This window comes from Penaeus vannamei, chromosome 20 (genome assembly GCF_042767895.1).
Source record: "Penaeus vannamei isolate JL-2024 chromosome 20, ASM4276789v1, whole genome shotgun sequence".
Classification (NCBI taxonomy): domain Eukaryota; kingdom Metazoa; phylum Arthropoda; class Malacostraca; order Decapoda; family Penaeidae; genus Penaeus; species Penaeus vannamei.
Window position 1 is genome coordinate 21,015,416 of NC_091568.1, and position 17,603 is coordinate 21,033,018.

The 17,603-nt window shown below is 40.9% G+C and overlaps 2 protein-coding genes across 10 annotated transcripts in view; one reads left to right on the top strand and one right to left on the bottom strand.

Moving 5' to 3' along the window:
* Window positions 1-217: 217 nt before the first annotated feature.
* Window positions 218-8,769, bottom strand: LOC138865264 (uncharacterized). Of its 4 annotated transcripts, none has more exons than XM_070135196.1 (2): window positions 8,272-8,603; window positions 218-2,692 (listed from the first exon to the last, which is right to left on the bottom strand). In XM_070135196.1, exon 2 carries the CDS (start codon window positions 1,852-1,854, stop codon window positions 847-849), a length of 1,008 nt encoding a protein of 335 aa, XP_069991297.1. In that variant the 5' UTR covers window positions 1,855-2,692; window positions 8,272-8,603; the 3' UTR covers window positions 218-846. The 4 variants fall into 3 exon arrangements, with proteins under 4 accessions (XP_069991296.1, XP_069991298.1, XP_069991297.1 ...); XM_070135195.1 differs by having other exon boundaries at window positions 8,222-8,769; XM_070135197.1 differs by having other exon boundaries at window positions 8,222-8,746.
* A 36-nt stretch (window positions 8,770-8,805) lies between these two features.
* Window positions 8,806-17,603, top strand: part of LOC113819827 (protein polybromo-1) — a 57,357-nt gene continuing 48,559 nt past the window's right edge. For 4 of the 6 annotated variants that reach the window (XM_070135191.1, XM_070135189.1, XM_070135192.1 and 1 more), the window contains exon 1: window positions 8,806-9,343. The gene's annotated coding sequence lies outside the window, so the exon portion shown is untranslated. Of the gene's footprint in view, window positions 9,344-11,826; window positions 11,973-17,603 lie in introns of all 6 variants that reach the window. The other 2 variants (XM_070135190.1, XM_070135194.1) reach the window with 1 other exon arrangement.

Genomic DNA, 17,603 nt, shown 5'->3' on the forward strand with positions numbered 1-17,603 from the left:
CGAGTATGCCAATATTTATCTACACATACGCATATATTGTTATTACCTAGCCCCAATTTAGGGGTTGTTATACTACTTTTTGTATAAGTCACTGGATAATAGATTTATATTCCACTCTCTCAGGAGCGGGCTCAGTGTTATGGATATAATACTTCCTAGTTTTGCATATGACAATTATATCTCAATATAATTTCAATTGGTTACAATAAACACAACGTAAATTTACACTTTTAATGTAGTTACTTACGTATACAGTGTTGGTTATGCTCGTCTCCTGACAGGCTGATAATTCCCCTTGGAATTGTTTATACTCGTCTCCTGACGGGCTGATGATTCCCCTTGGAATACGGAATTCAGTAATTCTAACCAAACAGCAAAATTCGCTTTTGAATTAACCGTCACGGCGTCCACGCACGATCACGGTTGAAACTGAACTCGGGCATGAGTGCCACACAGGCGCCCTGGCCTCTCCTGACCCTGCTGACCCAGCGCTGAGCACAGTGGTGCCGTTCTTTACAAGACCTGTAGATTATCACCTCTATGTTCCCGAGACACAGTCTATAGTGCCTTGTAAAACATTAAAGGCCTATCCCCTCCATGGGATCAACACATTCTGTAGCTTCAATGGAATGTGGAGCTCCCTTGAACTACCATTCCATCTACCATACAACTAGTGGAAAACCATTTCCATGGTGTATAATGGTCTCTTTGGGTCAGGATTACCTTTAAAATACTACTACTATAAGTCTGGCCGTTGACATGCTCCCCCACTGAAATCACGTCCTCGGGTGACCTATGACTTCCTGAGAAAACCACCAATCGGTCTTAGTAGGATGCTGTCAGAACTTATAAAGTAATATCCGTTGACATAGTCCCCCTAGGTATACGTGCATACGGTGAGTCGGAGAGAGGTTGCAGAGCTGGGCCAACCAATGACTCAATGGCCCTTGACAATGATAACCTCTTATTTCTCTCCTGCCTCAACCGCTTCCAGAGATATAAGGTAAAGCAAAGGCTAATAATAATCAAAATAGGTCCCAAGATTACCCCAACCCATGAGTTAACCCGAGTACCATAATGATAATCTGTCCGACCAAACAGAACAGCATTATCCTGGTCTATGGAAGCAATTGCCTTCACAAGGCCATTTATTGATGCATTAACCTTATCCAAATTTGCTTTTGACTGATTAAAATGATCATGAACTACCCTTAGATCTCTGGACAAGATGGTTTCCATAACATCTTGTAATACCTTATCATACTCCGAGAAATTAGTGTGGACTGAGGTAAAGTCATAACCAGTGGATACATTTTCCCTTCGACTGTAAACTGTTATTCCCTTATTTATAACAAGTGCACAGTCTCCCGGAAAATGCAAATACCCTGTTCCTTTGAGCTCTATGGTACGTCTACTACCGCTTGAACATTTTAACAATGCTGGTGTAGTCCTGTTAGAATAAAGTAGATCACCGAGATCATTATAGACCTTAAAGATTGGCGTGAACCCTTTCACCCATTCTGTCTTGCATACATTAGGGATACCCTTGCTTCCCCCTGGAAGTCTTTCTAACATACATACACACGATTCAGTCACACTGATCGGCGATGTTAAAGCTCTGGGACACAAAATGAATTCCTTTGATTTCATGCACCCATCTAGCATTCCATTGCTAAACTCTATAACCTCAGAGTCTGTTTGAGCTATATTAATTGGTAAATCCTTTAATGCAATTAGTCCTTTATCTGTTTGCATTGGAGTTGATATTACCTCTGTCAACTCCCACTTGACTGGTTGGGGAATATAGAGTGTAATGGTGAAGATTAACTCATAACCACACCTAACCAATTCCATTTTGGCAAAATCCTTAATTACATCAAAAGATGCTCCCAACGTATTCCCTAATACCTATAGAACCTCTTCTACTACAGCATCAGTTAACAACCGAGGAGACACGTGACCTGTCAATGCCATTAATATGACCTCACAAGCCCGCTGAACTTCCTTATTAAGTGACCCGATAATGGCTTCCAAATTATCCATTTTTTCGTTCCACTGAACCTCCCAGTTAACCTCCCCAATTTGCCTATTCAAATCAAGTGAAAGTTTCCTTACATGAGAGTCGAGCCATGCAACCTCCTTAGTTGTCAAGTCAAGTGTATTGGCCATATCCTTTAAAACAGTAAATTGCTGTGATAAATGATGTTTTATAGCCACAGTTTGAGCTCCTAAACGTTTAACTTCAGCCCCACTACGGTCATCTAAGAGTCCAAACATCGAATGAAGAAGTCTTCCAACCCCGTCAAATAGGCTTCTTTTCACCCGACTTTTACAATGTTGGCTCTCTTTAACACCCGTTAAAACCTCTATGAAACCTTTGGTCATAAACGCCAGTCTATGCCCGACTAAACGCATTCTAGCTTCTCCATGAGCTGAAGAGTTCTCTTCTCTCTTGACGACGGTAGATATTACTCCTAGTGACGTCTTGAGCCGTTCCAGAGTCTCGGAAATGGGTCCTAGGTCCTGATATTGCACAACCTTCCAGTGGATATTCTCGGTGAGAACCTTCTCCTCTCTTCTAATAAGGGCTACCCCCGGCCGAAGAAGAGGTGGATTGCTCTCCGCCTGACAAACCATCCACAGGCAGGCTCCCAGGATCAGCATGCACATCCCTCCCAACATGGTTCAATATCTGCAAGAAGCATAGCATTTTAATTCCATGTTGGTAACCACCACGTCCTTTCCAACAAAATAATTATGGGTGGGTGCTTCATGCGCAGGGTGGTGTGAAGCGATGGAGTGGTAGTCTAGTTAGTGTTAAGAGCTTTTGCATGCCTTCTTGCTTACAGCTGCCACCGCTGGCTAGCCTCGTGCGAAAAAGGGAGCAGCTCTGCATAAGCCTCCCCCTGCCAGTGCATAGCCTCTCCATCATCGAGACTCCCTGCAGTGCCTCCTCGTGGCCTCCCATGGAAACTGGGTACCTTGCGGTTCCAGGCTAAACTGAGGGGGATCTCGGAGCAGCAGGAGGCCCCAGAGGTTCAGGGTCATGGCCCACCGGTCTGTGGACACGCCCTGGCTCTGTACCAACTCCTGCCCCCTAGCCCCCTGGGGTTAATGGGAGGCTCGGGGGAGGTGGGCCTTGCCAGTCCTCCTCCCCCCAGATATAAACCAATCGGCAGTGCGTCTTATGAATGGAGAGGCTGGGAGGAGGGGAAAAGCCCCTCCCACCCAGCAAGTGAGGCGGACTGTGGGCCCTGCTGGGAGGGCGACTGCTGGAGCGCAGGCTGGGAACGGCAACTACTCGTCTCGCCTGCGCTCTGGTGGCCGCCAGCCCAGAGTGAAGCTTATGGGGGAAAGCCCTCGGGAACCCCACAGGTGGATGATGGGGCACGCAACCCACCACCCCCTTTTATATGGGGCAGCGTCGGTGGGGGTGGCAGAGGTGGCATCCACCCGGAGCGACTGCCAGAGGCTGAACCTCAGGCGGGAAGTCAGGGTGGGGGCTTGGAACATCCGTTCTTTGCGTCAGGATGATCGGTTGCCACTACTGTCGAGGGAACTGGGGAGGCTGAGAGTTGAGGTGGCTGCTCTCTCGGAGGTGAGGAGGCCTGGCAGCGGCATGACCTATGTAGGTGGCTACACTTATTACTGGTCGGGCCGCAGTGATGGCCACCATCTCCAGCAGACTCCAGCCCTCGGTAGTAGAGGTTACTCCTGTTGATGAGCGTATAATGGTATTGAGATTGAAGCTATCTTTTGGCTTCATGTCCCTTATTGCTGTGTACGCTCCTACCGATGTTTGTAAACTTGACGTAAAAGAGATGTTCTACACCAAACTTACATCTGTGGTAGACAGATGTCCCCAACGAGATATTCGCATTGTTCTGGGCGACGTCAATGCGGTATCTGGCTGTGATCGAGCTGGCTATGAGATGTCTGTCGGTCCCCATGGTTCAGGAGCTGATGCCGGTAGTGAGAATAGCCTCCTTTTCCGGGACTTTGCTAGGTCCCAGAAATTGAGGATTTCTGGCTCCTGGTACCAGCACCCAGACCCACATCGCTGGACATGGTACAGTGATGCGGGTAATGCTGCCAAGGAGATCGACCACATACTCGTTAGCACTCGTTGGAGGATCCTTCAGAATTGCAGGGTGTATAGGAGTGCTGAGTTCTGTGGTACTGACCATAGATTGGTTGTGGCTACCCTCCGGGTCCACTTCAAAACCCTAGGGTGTTTCATTTGGACAGGCTGAGGGAGGGGGAGTGTGCCCGCGGGTTTGCTGAGGCAATCTCTGATCGTTTCGCAGTGCTTGGCAGTCTGACAGACCCTGTTCTTCTGTGGGATACCTTTAAGCGTGTAACGCTTGATGCAGCTCAAGATACGATTGGTGTACGCCTGAGAGCAGTACAGAATTCCATCTCGCAGGAAACACTGGAAGCCACAGATGCATGTCAAGCGGCTTGGCTGACAGGGGATTGGGGATTGCACCGTTCTCATGTGCGCAGAACTCGATCCCTGTTAAGAAGGGACAAGGAACAGTTTATTAGGAGTCTTGCAGAGGAGGTAGAAGGCCATTTCTTAGTAAATGACCTTCGTCCTGCATACCAAGCCCTGAGAAAGCTGAACTCCAAGCCCTCTTCACAGGTGACAGCAGTTCGCTCAGTAAGTGGTCAGATCGTTTCAGATCCTGTTGCGGTGCGGGGACGTTGGGCTGAGTATTTTGAGCAGCTGTACCAGGTTGACCCACCAGCAGTTAACTTGGATGCGAGTAGTGTCGAGATCCCGCTGCCGGATCCACCTATCAGTGAGGACCCTTCCTCCCTAACTGAAGTTAGGGGGGCGATTTCCAAGCTGAAGAATGGTAAAGCAGCTGGTATCTGCGGCATACCAGCTGAACTGTTAAAGGTTGGTGGTGAACCTATGGCATGGGGGTTACATGTTGTCCTGGCTGCCATCTGGCAGTCCGGTTCCGTTCCTCCTGACCTGTTGAGGGGTGTGGTCATCCCTCTCTGGAAGGGGAAGGGGGACTGTTGGGACTGCAGCAATCACCGAGGCATCACACTGCTCAGTATACCAGGCAAGGTTCTCGCCCACATCCTTCTGAGACGTATCAGAGACTATCTACTGAGGCACCAGAGACTGGAGCAATCCGGATTCACTCCTGGTAAGTCCACAATAGACCGTATCCTCGCACTTCGAGTCATTGTAGAGCGCCGCCGTGAGTTCGGGCGTGGGCTGCTTGCAGCCTACATCGACCTCAAGAAGGCATTCAATACGGTGCATCGGGAGTCACTTTGGGAGATCCTGAGGCTGAGAGGAATACCAACAAGGATTATTGGACTAATAGCAAGCCTGTATACTGGTACTGAAAGTGCTGTTAAGTGTGGTGGGGGCCTGTCGAGCTTCTTTCCTGTTAGTTCAGGAGTGAGGCAAGGCTGTGTCCTTGCACCAACTCTTTTCAACACTTGCATGGACTGGATACTGGGCAGAGCTACTGTTCAAAGTCATTGTGGGGCAACGCTGGGCAATATCAAGGTTACAGACCTTGACTTTGCTGATGACGTTGCCATTCTGAGTCTTTGGAAACCTTAGTGGCGGCTCTCGATGCATTTAGCAATGAAGCGAAACCCCTGGGTCTAGAGGTCTCCTGGACCAAGACCAAGGTCCAGGAATTTGGGGACTTGTTAGGAGAACCTGTTCAGCCGGTACGTGCTTGCGGCGAGGACATTGAAGTCACAGAGAGCTTTACATACCTTGGTAGTCATAACTCTGGGCTGTCAAACCATGAAGTCAGCAGACGGATTGGCCTGGCAGCAGGGGTCATGAACTCTCTCAACAAGAGTATTTGGAGATGTCGGTACCTGTGCAGAAGGACCAAGCTACGGGTTTTCAAGGCCCTGATAAAGCCAGTTTTGCTATACGGTAGCGAAACCTGGACATTGTCCTGTGCCTTGGAGGCTTGTCTTGAAGCCTTTTGTAATAGGTCCTTGCGCCAGATCATGGGGTACTGTTGGCGGGACCATGTGTTCAACCAACGGTTGCACCGTGAGACTGGCACAGGACCTGTTATCTGCACAATCCGTGATCGCCAACTCAGGCTATACGGCCACCTGGCTCGCTTTCCTCAGGATGATCCTGCCCATCAGGTCGTCTCTATTCGAGACAACCCTGGGTGGAGGAGGCCTGTGGGACGACCTAAGAGGTCGTGGCTTGGGCAGATCGACCAAACCTGCCGTGAAGAATTAGAGATGGGCCGAGTCCCTGCCTGGCGTCTAGCCATGAGGGATCCTCGTAGGTGGAAGCGAAGGGTGGATGCGGCTATGCGCCCCCGTCGGTGTCAGCCCCCTTGATGATGATGATGAAAATACGTGTTGGTGTGTCATGTGGTCATGTGTGATCATGTCTAGTTATGGTTAGTTCTACTATGGTCCCTCGTGCAACCGTGCATAATATCCGGGTCCATACTTTGTACGTCTGCTAGTACGTCTCCCATGCATAGGTTCCCTACCCGCATGCTCAGAACTAACATTCCTCCCATGAGTTTCATTCATTCCATCATTCATTCTGCTTTCGCCCTCAGCGTTATTTGCAGAAGCATTGTTGGAATCTGTATTGTTTGTGATATCCATTCTCATCTTACAACAATTATTGGCTTTTCCTGGAATAGACTCTTTATTGAATTCATCCTCTACAATTACATCCGGTCCCTCATCCTCTTCCCCTGAAGGTTGAGCTTCCGTCCTTTGCATCGTTTCGGCTCCATCGCCAACTGGTCTAGGATAATTCATAAGGTACTCCATTTCCCGTTCGTCTTCTTCCTCCTGATTGCCTTCAGGGATGATAGACTCCTCGTCTGGTCTCATCTCTGGATATGATCTCCTAGCTCCTGGAGCTAGTGCTCTTCATATTTTCCAAATGGACTTCTCTAAACTCCCTAGTTTGCAAGTCTCTTAACTGATAGATATGTATATATATATATATATATATATATATATATATATATATATATATATATATAGATATTAACAATAATTATAATTATAATGATATCAACAACAATATAGTAGTAATAACCTTAATAAAATTATCATTTCTATTATTAGTAGTAATAAAGTTATTATCATTAATTCTGTTATTAGTAGTAGTATGAAAATCATTAGGATATTGTTAATAATTGCTATTATTGCAATTACTATCAAAATTATCATTATGATTATCATTTTTATTATCATTATTATTGTCATTATCATCATTATTGTCAATACTTATTGGATTATCATCAAAATTATCCTAATTGACAGAACTATTGCTAAAATCATCATAATTATCATTTAGAATCGAAAAAGTTTTTTTCGACTATTCGCGGGATTTTGCCGCATTTTTGACTTTTGAGAACTTATTACTTTTAACCTATTTTTTTATCATAAATGTCCTCTTTGATTGTTATTATCATTAGTACCATTATTATCATTATTGTCATTATTTTGATGACAATAAAAGGATGATAATTAACAGAATTATTGGTAAAATCAACATAATTATCATTCATAATCGAAAAGGCTTTTTTCGACTATTCTCTCAAAAGGTAATTCAATCGATTTTGCCGTTTTTTCGAATTCATTACTTTTAGCCTATTTTTTTTTTAAATCATAACTGTCCTCTTTAATTATTATTATTATCACCATTATTGTCATTATTTAAATGATTATTATGATTATAGTAATTATCGCCATAATCATCCTTATTGTTATGATTATTGAAGTTATTATAAATATTTATTATCCTAATTATTAGTCATTTTCATTATAACTATTTGTGTAGTGATATTAACAATAATGATGATTACAGTAATAATAACAACAATAAACATTATAGCAATAACAAAGAATTTTGATTTGGACGTTGGTATGAAATCGTGTCTCGCAATATTTGCAAGAGTTACGAGAGATTCTTGGATTTCTTGAACAACGGTGTCAGATAGTGTTGATTAACAATGTATCTTGTTCTGGACTAGGCTTCAGAAGATCATTAGTGTTGACAATTTTTCACAGGACTTCATATAACCGATACTGACGATTTTAGTATCCATTCCTCTAACCCTCTAGTACACACATATAGGAATTATGTCGCGGAACCCCCTAACTCCCACATCCTTGGCCATAATAGCAAGGGAAGGCATAAAAGGTAAACAATAATATAATAGCATAAAGGAGATAATACCTCACTGTACCCCACATCGAGGAAAACCAAAGAATTCTCAACGTATTTACGGCAGGGTCGAGTATACGATTTCCATGAAGGGCGGACACGGCAATATATGACCTAGGCATTGATTGACAGATCCCGCTGAGCTGGAAGGGTGACTCATGCTCCATCTTGCAGTATATACGTAGTGGATTCTGTCTTTCAGACTGGTGTTGGGGAGCGGCAGCACACCAGGGGCTAGGCGGGGCGCAGAGGGCAGCGCCCCCTATGCCCCCCCCCCTGACTGTGACATTAATTGTGTATTACTATAGTTAAGCATTTACTATATTCAATTCAATTCCCTGGTACCTCTCATACCCTGTCCTACTGTCGAGGCTGGAATTGTTGCTAATGAGGGGGGGGGGGGGGCGCGGCATAATTTAAATATACTTGGATAGTGGAGAGAGAGATGATTCCGTCGATACCAGAATCGTCGCGCTCTGTTACGCCAAGATATTCTGAAAAATACCATATAGACTTTATGAGTCCGCGTAGATTTTAAAGGTGAAAACGATCGAGAGATGTATAGCGTCTTGAAAGTAACTCTCTAAATTGCGCGTTTCAATTCTTTGTTGTAGGGATCATACGATCTCTGATAGGCATGAGGGTGTTTGTGTGCGTTTATTATTGATGATTCTGGTTTTCGAAGTGTACTTTATGAATATGAATATATAGATTCATATAAGAGAAACAAATGAGTGCACTTGAGGCCTATCGTTATTGCCTAAAACATTAACATACTATCTCAGAAAAGAACCATTGACTTGGTTTTCAATGTTGTTTGTTGAAGAGCCAAAGACAAGCGGGGGAATGAGCGTGAAGCACAAATTTCTCTGAAATTCATTTGCCATTAATATGTTTGACTAATGTACGACATATTTCGGATACATACAACGTTTTCTAACATATGACTTTGGCTTTGTTAATTATTAAGCAGTTCTTAAAGCAAAAAGTGGTTGGCGTCGGTTGATTCTTGGACAGAGCCCGAAGTTGATGCGATACTGAAGAGGAATCTAAAGGCTAAGGAACCCTTAAAAAGACAGTGAAGCTTTCTACAGCTTGTGTTCATTCATTCAATTAGTTACTTCCCAAATAAAGGTAAGTCTTATCACCGATACAATATAAAACATTCTCAAAATTCTTTCGCGTCTTTAATTACAATTTTACTTTTATTATTTTGCTAAAGAAGCATGAAACGTAGTAGATGTTACTTACTCTGGTATTTTTTTACAATATTTCCCTTTAACGGATCGTGACGATTTCGGTACCTTTGGATTCATGTTGCTGCCTACATTGCAAATATGTAGATATACTGCAGAAACCCTCCAAACCCCTCCATTAGCCAGGTTGAAAAACATGCAAATGCTGGCAGTGGTGCAGATCTTCAATACTTTTGAGTCACAGTATGAACATTTTTCACATTTGCACCCACTTTTTTTTCTTGCAGATATCTGAATTCCAACATACCTAATACAACAAAACAAAACAAAGTCCATCCATATTTAAAAACAAATATGAATAACACTCACTCATCCATATTTAAAAGCAAATATGAATAAAAATCACCCAACCATATTCAAAAACAAATATGAATAACACTCACTGACTTATTATAATTGCAGATTATTGTTATTGTATCTTCTATTGCAAATATTGGTATTTCACAACTACATTTGGTATAGGTAAAATGTATTAGACGTAAAATAATATATGTAAACGATAGAGCGAGTGATTCTAAGAAGCTTATCTTCTATGAACTTTACTGCAACTCAATAATTACAAAGTTATTTTACATGCAAGTGTCTGTGAGCCCATTATGAAATCTCAGTATTATAAAAATTGCCATCCGATATCCTTTCCTTCCTTTTGTAAACAAAACAATGATGCTGTTTCATTTTTTTATATTTATTCTAATCATCAAGGTTTGTGCGTAGATAAAGCCCGCACGATGGCGTTTTTTTTTTTTTTTTTTTTTTCCTTTTCCTTTCTTCTACCCCTTTCAATCTTGGGGACCCATGGAGAATTGGGGGTTGAAGGGGAGGGAAACACACACACGGGAGAAATAGTGGAATCAAAATTGAAAATTTTGAGAAAAAAAATGCAGTAGAGGTTGAAGAGACTGACATGCATAGATAGAGCAAAATGGACAATGCTATCTTATAGAGTGGGAGAAATAGAATGGGATAGAACATACTATAAGAAGCATATGCATTATGTTTACCTTTAAATGGAAAAAACACGGCGCTGTGTGCCTCGCAGAGACAGAGTCCATAACAACCTTCCGCAGCCGGATATCCTTGTTTATGTTTACATTTACAATGAAATCGTTTTCTGCATGTGTCTCATTTTCTGTAAATGCATTTTCTATGAAGGTCACGTTTTTTGTGCACCACTTTCAACCAACGTGGAATCATTACCAATTACGATTTTTTTGATATATTATTTTATCTTATTTCTACTAACATTTCCTCTATTCCTTTTATGCTTTTACATTTGATTCGTTATTCAATGTTATGTAGTTATTTTACAATTTGTATTTTCGTTATCATAACCTTGATTGATTGTTAACAGTCTAACAACGTTAGATTAATTGGCTCCAATGTTGGAACAATACACAATATTTATTACGCACACACTTACCTATAAGCCACTGGCATGGCAGGAGGTAGCAATTTCTGTGTGCAATGTGACAAGGGGTAAGTTTAAATATTTTAAAAGATATTAAATATTTGTCTTATCAAATTACAAATAATATTTTGGTGTCGCTTTTATCATAATGGGTAAATGATTTTTTAACAATAATTATTTCATGCTATATGCTGGCACTTTTGGGAAAGATATGGCGGCCAGCCTTCCATCTTGCTCTTTGCAGGTTGAATGACCTCATTTTGGGGGCCATGAAATGCTCGAAATGCGACGACGAATACCGCCATGATGAAATGAATTCATTCAGGTGTGACAACCCCCCCCCCCCAAAAAAAAAGATGCAATTTCAAAAAATCACTTTTTAAGAACACCTGGTTTGATAACAGCAAGCTTGATTCTGAAACTAATTAAAAATTTGTCAATCTGTATGTGAGAGAGAGGTTTTCCTATAAATCTGCATGGTGTGAGTTTAATTTCCCAAACAGGACCATTTACGACTGGGGAGATTGATGAATCTAAATTTGGAAAACATAAATATAAAGTAGGTCGAGTAATAGAAGGTCAGTGGGTTTTTGGAGGAGTATGCTGCAAGAGTAGGGATTTTTCCCTTGTAGCCGTGGAGACGCGCGACTCTCTTTTTGCTTAAGGGGCCCGTCGGAATGAAAATTTTCAAAAATACTTGAAATTAAAAAAAAAAAATCTCCTCTAACCTAGTGGGCTTTGGCAATCTCGTGAAGCAATATTTTTGCTAAATATGTAAAATTAAAAGAGTTATGACTAAATATCTGACCCACCCCCCCTCCGATGTTTACATTGTCTGGTCTGTGAAAATTTACTCGATAATGTTTATTTTTATTTTTTATATATATATATATTTATTTACTTATTTATTATTTTATTATTATTATTATTTTTTTTTTTTTCCGAATTCTCAGGTAGCTAGCTGGCAACTCTGTTTACCCATCAGCTGATCGCCAAGCCTGGAGTTCTGGGAGACAAACCTCCACTAGAAAATCAGAGAAAAAGGTTGTCAGCTCCTACCTCCATAACACCCTGTTGCAGAGTAGGCCCATATAACAAAGTAAGGGGACAATACTAACTGTAGATGTTATTCTATTATTTAATAACCGTAATATAATCAGAAATACGTCCCAAATGGAGGGGGGGAAGGGGGTTAAATTGAGTTAGCTAGCATATAGTATAGGTACATGGATGAGGAAACTACCAAACGAGTATTAAGCGCCTGCTATGGCTCGTTGTCTTGCAGCTGACGCGCGAGTCCCTCAGCACCCGGAGAGGAACATCGCTAATGAGCGCCCAGGTACACCTATGTGGACTTTTGCTTGTGGCATTCGTACATACAGCATTTAATTATGACATTGTGCATAGATATGAATTCGTGAATGTTCAAGGAACACTTTTATATCAATATCAGGAAAAAATTATATCACTGTGATTTATGACGAAATATGCTTCGATCGAGACTCCCTGGTTGTATGTTTTAGTTTACGAGGTAATATCACATACGAAGCACTAATGTTTAAAAATAGCCATATAAGGAAGGATTGAAATATTTACGTTACATTTCGCTCAACAGTTGGTACATCACAGCAGGGAGCAATTTGAATTGATTTGAAATTGGTAGTTACCGTTGTAAAGACCAATTAAATACGAATGTCACCTAAATGTCAGATTTTTAAACTTCTTTTAAACAGATTATTTCATGTTGAAGATGATAGTACTCGGTAATACCTGTTCTGAAATAAAAACTATAGGGAATTTTGAGCTCGGTTGTATGCGTAGTCTTTGTCTGGTGTTCAAAAAGCTATCGCAACTGTTTCATGCGTTCCCGATGAAAATGAAAATGTTTAGACATTACTGTAAGTCTTAGGCACCATAAATTGGCAAATATCCCACAACACCTAGGCGTCTGCATGATTTTATGCATTTCTTATTAAAGATAATGGGTGCAAATGGCTAATCATAAACTCTACACTTGTTTTCCTTTGCAATCTGTTAATATTGACAATTATCAAAGAAAATGATATGAGAGGGATAACTAATATATTTTGTTATTTAGATATGTAAGTCAATGTAGGCCTACTAAATGATTATGATTACTCTTTTTAACTTTATGTGCGTGCGTTCATGTACATATGATCCTCCTCGAAAATTATAAACACCCTGTGACCCCCCCTCCGTGTGAGGCATGGAACTTTTTTAAGTTCTCAAATTCAATGTACTAAATTCATATGCTTTTAAAATTCTCAAAATTGAACCACCATGTTGTATTCATGCCAGGACCTTATAATTAGAATGATTTTGTACTAATGTTGCCATCCACAGTTCCCCATTTCTTCAAAAGATAAAAAAAAAAAAAAAAAAGTTTTTTATCTGGCTATAGGCTATGGTTGATCTAACAAGTATTTTTGGGGAAATATTCAGTAAAGAACTGTGATAATTGGGATGTACCGAAGACCAGCAAAAAAAAAAAAATATTTTTTTTCCCTGACTTTTTGGAGGGTGCCCCTCCCCCCCTATGGGGTAGCAAGGTTAAAATTTATATATATAACAAAGTGCAATTCTATACTCTATATCATGCAAAAGGAATCAATCAGTTATCTCTAACCAATATTTTTTTATGATGTAAAGAGTATGGAAAGGTGGCCATTTTCCGGGACGGTCCCCTTAATCACAACTGCAATAGTTTTTATACATTTAAATACCTCATGTGGCCAGGTTAAGTACTGGAAAACCTGTGTTGACAGGCAGTAATTCCACAATTATGTGCAGTTATTACCATTAGTACTTTGCAAAAGGAGGGGACAGTGTACCAGCTACACTTCAGAATACCATGTGAATGCAATAGAATGCAGCAAGATTGCCACAGAGATTAGAATCCTAAAAAAACAAAACAAAAAGAAAAAAATATCAAGGGAAATCCAAAATTTTGGAGCCCATTATCTCAAAACTACACTTTTGTCAACATTGTCAGCATTTTAAAAATTCATCCATAAATACTTGGGCGATTCTAATGGGGTTTGGATCGTTTAGAAGCTGAATATATTTGTGATGGTTTTCTTAGAGAAACTTTTCATTTTAGGTAATAGTAGTATATATATGATATCGTAATGTTTATAAGACTGGGCATTTAGAAAAGAATAAATTCCCACTAATCTAAAACAAAATGTAAAACTCTGGTCTTTCAAATTTTAGGTATTGCTATAGACTATAGGTGGTAATTTTTTCAACAAATTTGTTCAATGGATAAATACCATTTTTAAGAGGCTGTGATTGTTCAAAAACTTGTTTTTCGTTAATAACTTTATTATTTATTAGCCAAATGATACGAAACTTGGTGGTGTTTATCACTTAATATTTATGTATAACATATTAAGAAATCATGAATATCCGATCATAGCTGACGAACTTTGTTCTCGAGCGCAACGGCCCCCTTAACATCATTAACCCGTAGCCGACGGGTGGCATGTACGTACATGCCATGGCTGTTGTGGACCAAAAAACAGATGGCATTGTATCATGCCCATTCCTGCGCCACTTGCTCATCGGATGGAGTTGTTTTGGATGGAGTTTGCTTATCTCCGATAGTAGCAGATTTATTTATATGATAAAGATTTTATGCAATGGCACCTATAATGAAGGTAAACCTTGTAAATTATAATATTTTTATAAATTATAGCAAAATAAAAGCTTTTAGGTGCCAAATGTCGCTCCCAGACTACAGATCGAGCAGGGCGCAAACAGGGGAAACTATCGATGCGCACCAGCAATCCCATTGTTGAAGTGCACCACTTCGGCAGGAGGACATACCACTTCGCTGGGTACTTGGCCATGGCCATTTTTCAATTGAAGTACCCGGCGGAGAACAAAAGATTCCACCAATTCCTCCTCACCGCAGCTCGTCTGTACCCTCCACACAGACAGTATCTGTTAAATGTATTGATAATTTGATTTGGTAATAATTTGACATTGTGCTAATAAGGGGGGGGGGGAATTATTTTGATATGTTATGTTTCAGTATTTATGTTCGTATGATAACGAAAATTTGTGTTATATTGTTCAAAACTCTTTTGTGTATCGGATATTTAGTTCGTACGCATTACGTTTTGCACTTGTTTACTTTGGGGGTATTTATTTGTCCATCAGACAAAGTTTGGCTCGTCTTTCTGATTATATGGTTATTTTTGTTTTTGAAAGAAAAAGGTTGGCTCATCTTTAAGAAAAAGTTTGACATTATAGTTACATTCTCTATCCCACCCTCGGTTTGGAACTTTATGAAATCCAATATATCCATTACCCCCACCCCCTTCCCCCTCCCTTTGGAATTTAGCCTCTGGGTGCGTCGCAGTCTCCAACAATTATCAAAAATGCAAAATCTGAACAAGAGTCTGGCACCGCTGCAAGATGCGCCGGAGTCAGTGTTGCCGAAATCCTGATGTAATTTCTTAACCTAACCTAACCTGGACCCCCTTCCCTAGGGTATTTCCTTAACCCTTTCCTGAGGGGTATTTCACCGTACAAATGAGGCATACCTTCCAGACCCCCTTCTCTGGGGGTATTTCCCTACTAGGGGCAAGCCCCCATACCCCCTTTCCTAGGGGTATATCGCCTTACATAAATGCGTTGTCTATTGCATAAACCATAATTGAATCAATGTAAAATCGTTGCACACGTGAAAAAATCGGACTAAAACAGCGCAGCGTCAAAATGGCAGCCACTACATTAAAGAAAGAGACACTCAAAAGTATAAAAATTCCACTTTGCTTAATATGTGAAGTAAAACTAATTCACTGTTCATTTAAACAAATATTTTTAACTTACCCCATGTCACACTGCGCACAAAAATTGCTGAATCCATCCATATTAAGAGCTTACCAGAAAGTGTTCAAGTAATGAACGTTGTGTATTCTAACAGGGGAGGCAGTTAATATAAAGAGGCAATAATGTTACATTGTAACAACAGTTAATCAAGGCTATGATAACAAAATTATTAATCATAAAATATCTGCATTACATAGAATAATACGTATAATGTATAAGCTTGAAAGAAATAGAGGAAATGTTAGTGTAATATGATTAGATAATGGATTAAATAATTAGTAATCGGCAATGTTTCTACACTGGTTGAAAGTAGTGCACAGAAAATGTGACCTTCATAGAAAATGTAGTTATAGAAAATGAATTAACAGAAAATGAGTTTATAGAAAATGTAGACACATGGGGGGGGGCTGCTGCCCCCTCACCCCCTGCCTGGTCTACAAAATCTTCTTGCCTGGCGGCTTGGGGTTAAACAAAACCTCTGGTTGCTTGCCGCTTGCTGTCTACAGTTCCTTGCATGCAGGTCTATTACTTTGATGAAAAACTATTGCTGTTGCTCTCATTATAAATTTTCTTTGCTTAAACTTGCAGCCCATACATTGCCATTGCTCCCTCCAGACGTATTTGCGAATTTTTTTTTTTTAACTGGGCCCATTAGCGTCTTAACTTGGTACTGATAGAAGGAGGGGGCATGTGACTTACAATGGAAATTGCAGACTAAGATATGAATAATCTACCTAGAGGCAGTGACTATATTATCTTGTGCAGGTCAACCCCTGCCTAGAATAATTAATTGGACAGACTTGGCAGCGCTGTTCTTGCTTGGCGATTTTAAGCTCTCCCCCGCTGTGAATATGTGGAGGATTCTTTGTTTTTCTGGACAGGGGTAAGGGGCAGCAGCAAAGATTTATTGGCCAATGCAGGGGGCTGATATCCTCCAACTCCTGCAATGGAACACAAATCCATGTATTAACAGCAAGAGAACATGTATGACCGACATGCGGGAGCGCCTCATGCCGAATGTGAATGATGTTCAGGTAATATTGTGACTGACTCTGTGTATATTATTTATAGTTTAACCCACAGTGTCCTGTGTACCTTTCGTGTCCTTTCCAGCTATTGGGGACAAGAGTGTGGGGTTTTAAGGTGTTTCCAGGAAAAAATTTACTTGAAAATGAGAGGAATCCATCGATACCAAAATCATTGTGATCACGTGTTATGATCCACTGTTTTGAAAAATTACCTTTCAGAATACCTTCGCATAACTGATTTTGGTATTGATAGATTCCTCTCACTCTCTTCTAAAAAAAATATATTGAACTCATACCATGGAAACTACCCCATTAGTTATAATCCTGGCCCCAATTATAGGGAAAGGCAGGAAAGGTACCAGGGAAATTGCAGGGTAAAATAAGTCATACACAAAAACAGTCTCTATATTATCTATTATAAGAGGCTTGCTCCCCCATTCCTTGCAATTTAAGATGAAGAATCCTGTGTTTTTACAGCAGGGTAGAGCATCAAACTGCAATGTCAGAGTGCCCAATGCTGAGTATGTCTGACTCTCTGTTCTGCTGTGAATACATGGAGAATTCTTAGTTTTTATGAGTGGGAGTTAGGGGTGGCAGCCCCCAAATGTGGGGAGAGTTTGAGGCACGACCCACTGAATTCAACAGTATAATGAGATAGTATCTTATTATCTTCATAATGTTATATTATTATTGTTAGTTTACCTTACAATTCCCTGTTACCTTTCATGCCCTCCCCTGCGATCAGGGCCAAGATTGTGGGGGTTCTGGGGGTTCTGTGGCATAATTTCTAATGTATGTGTATTTGAGGGTGAGAGGAATCCATCGATACAGGAAGTCATGTG

Excerpts from the sequence above, each read along its gene's own strand:
- LOC138865264 (XM_070135195.1), bottom strand. The coding sequence starts at position 1,854 with ATGGAATTGGTTAGGTGTGGTTATGAGTTAATCTTCACCATTACACTC.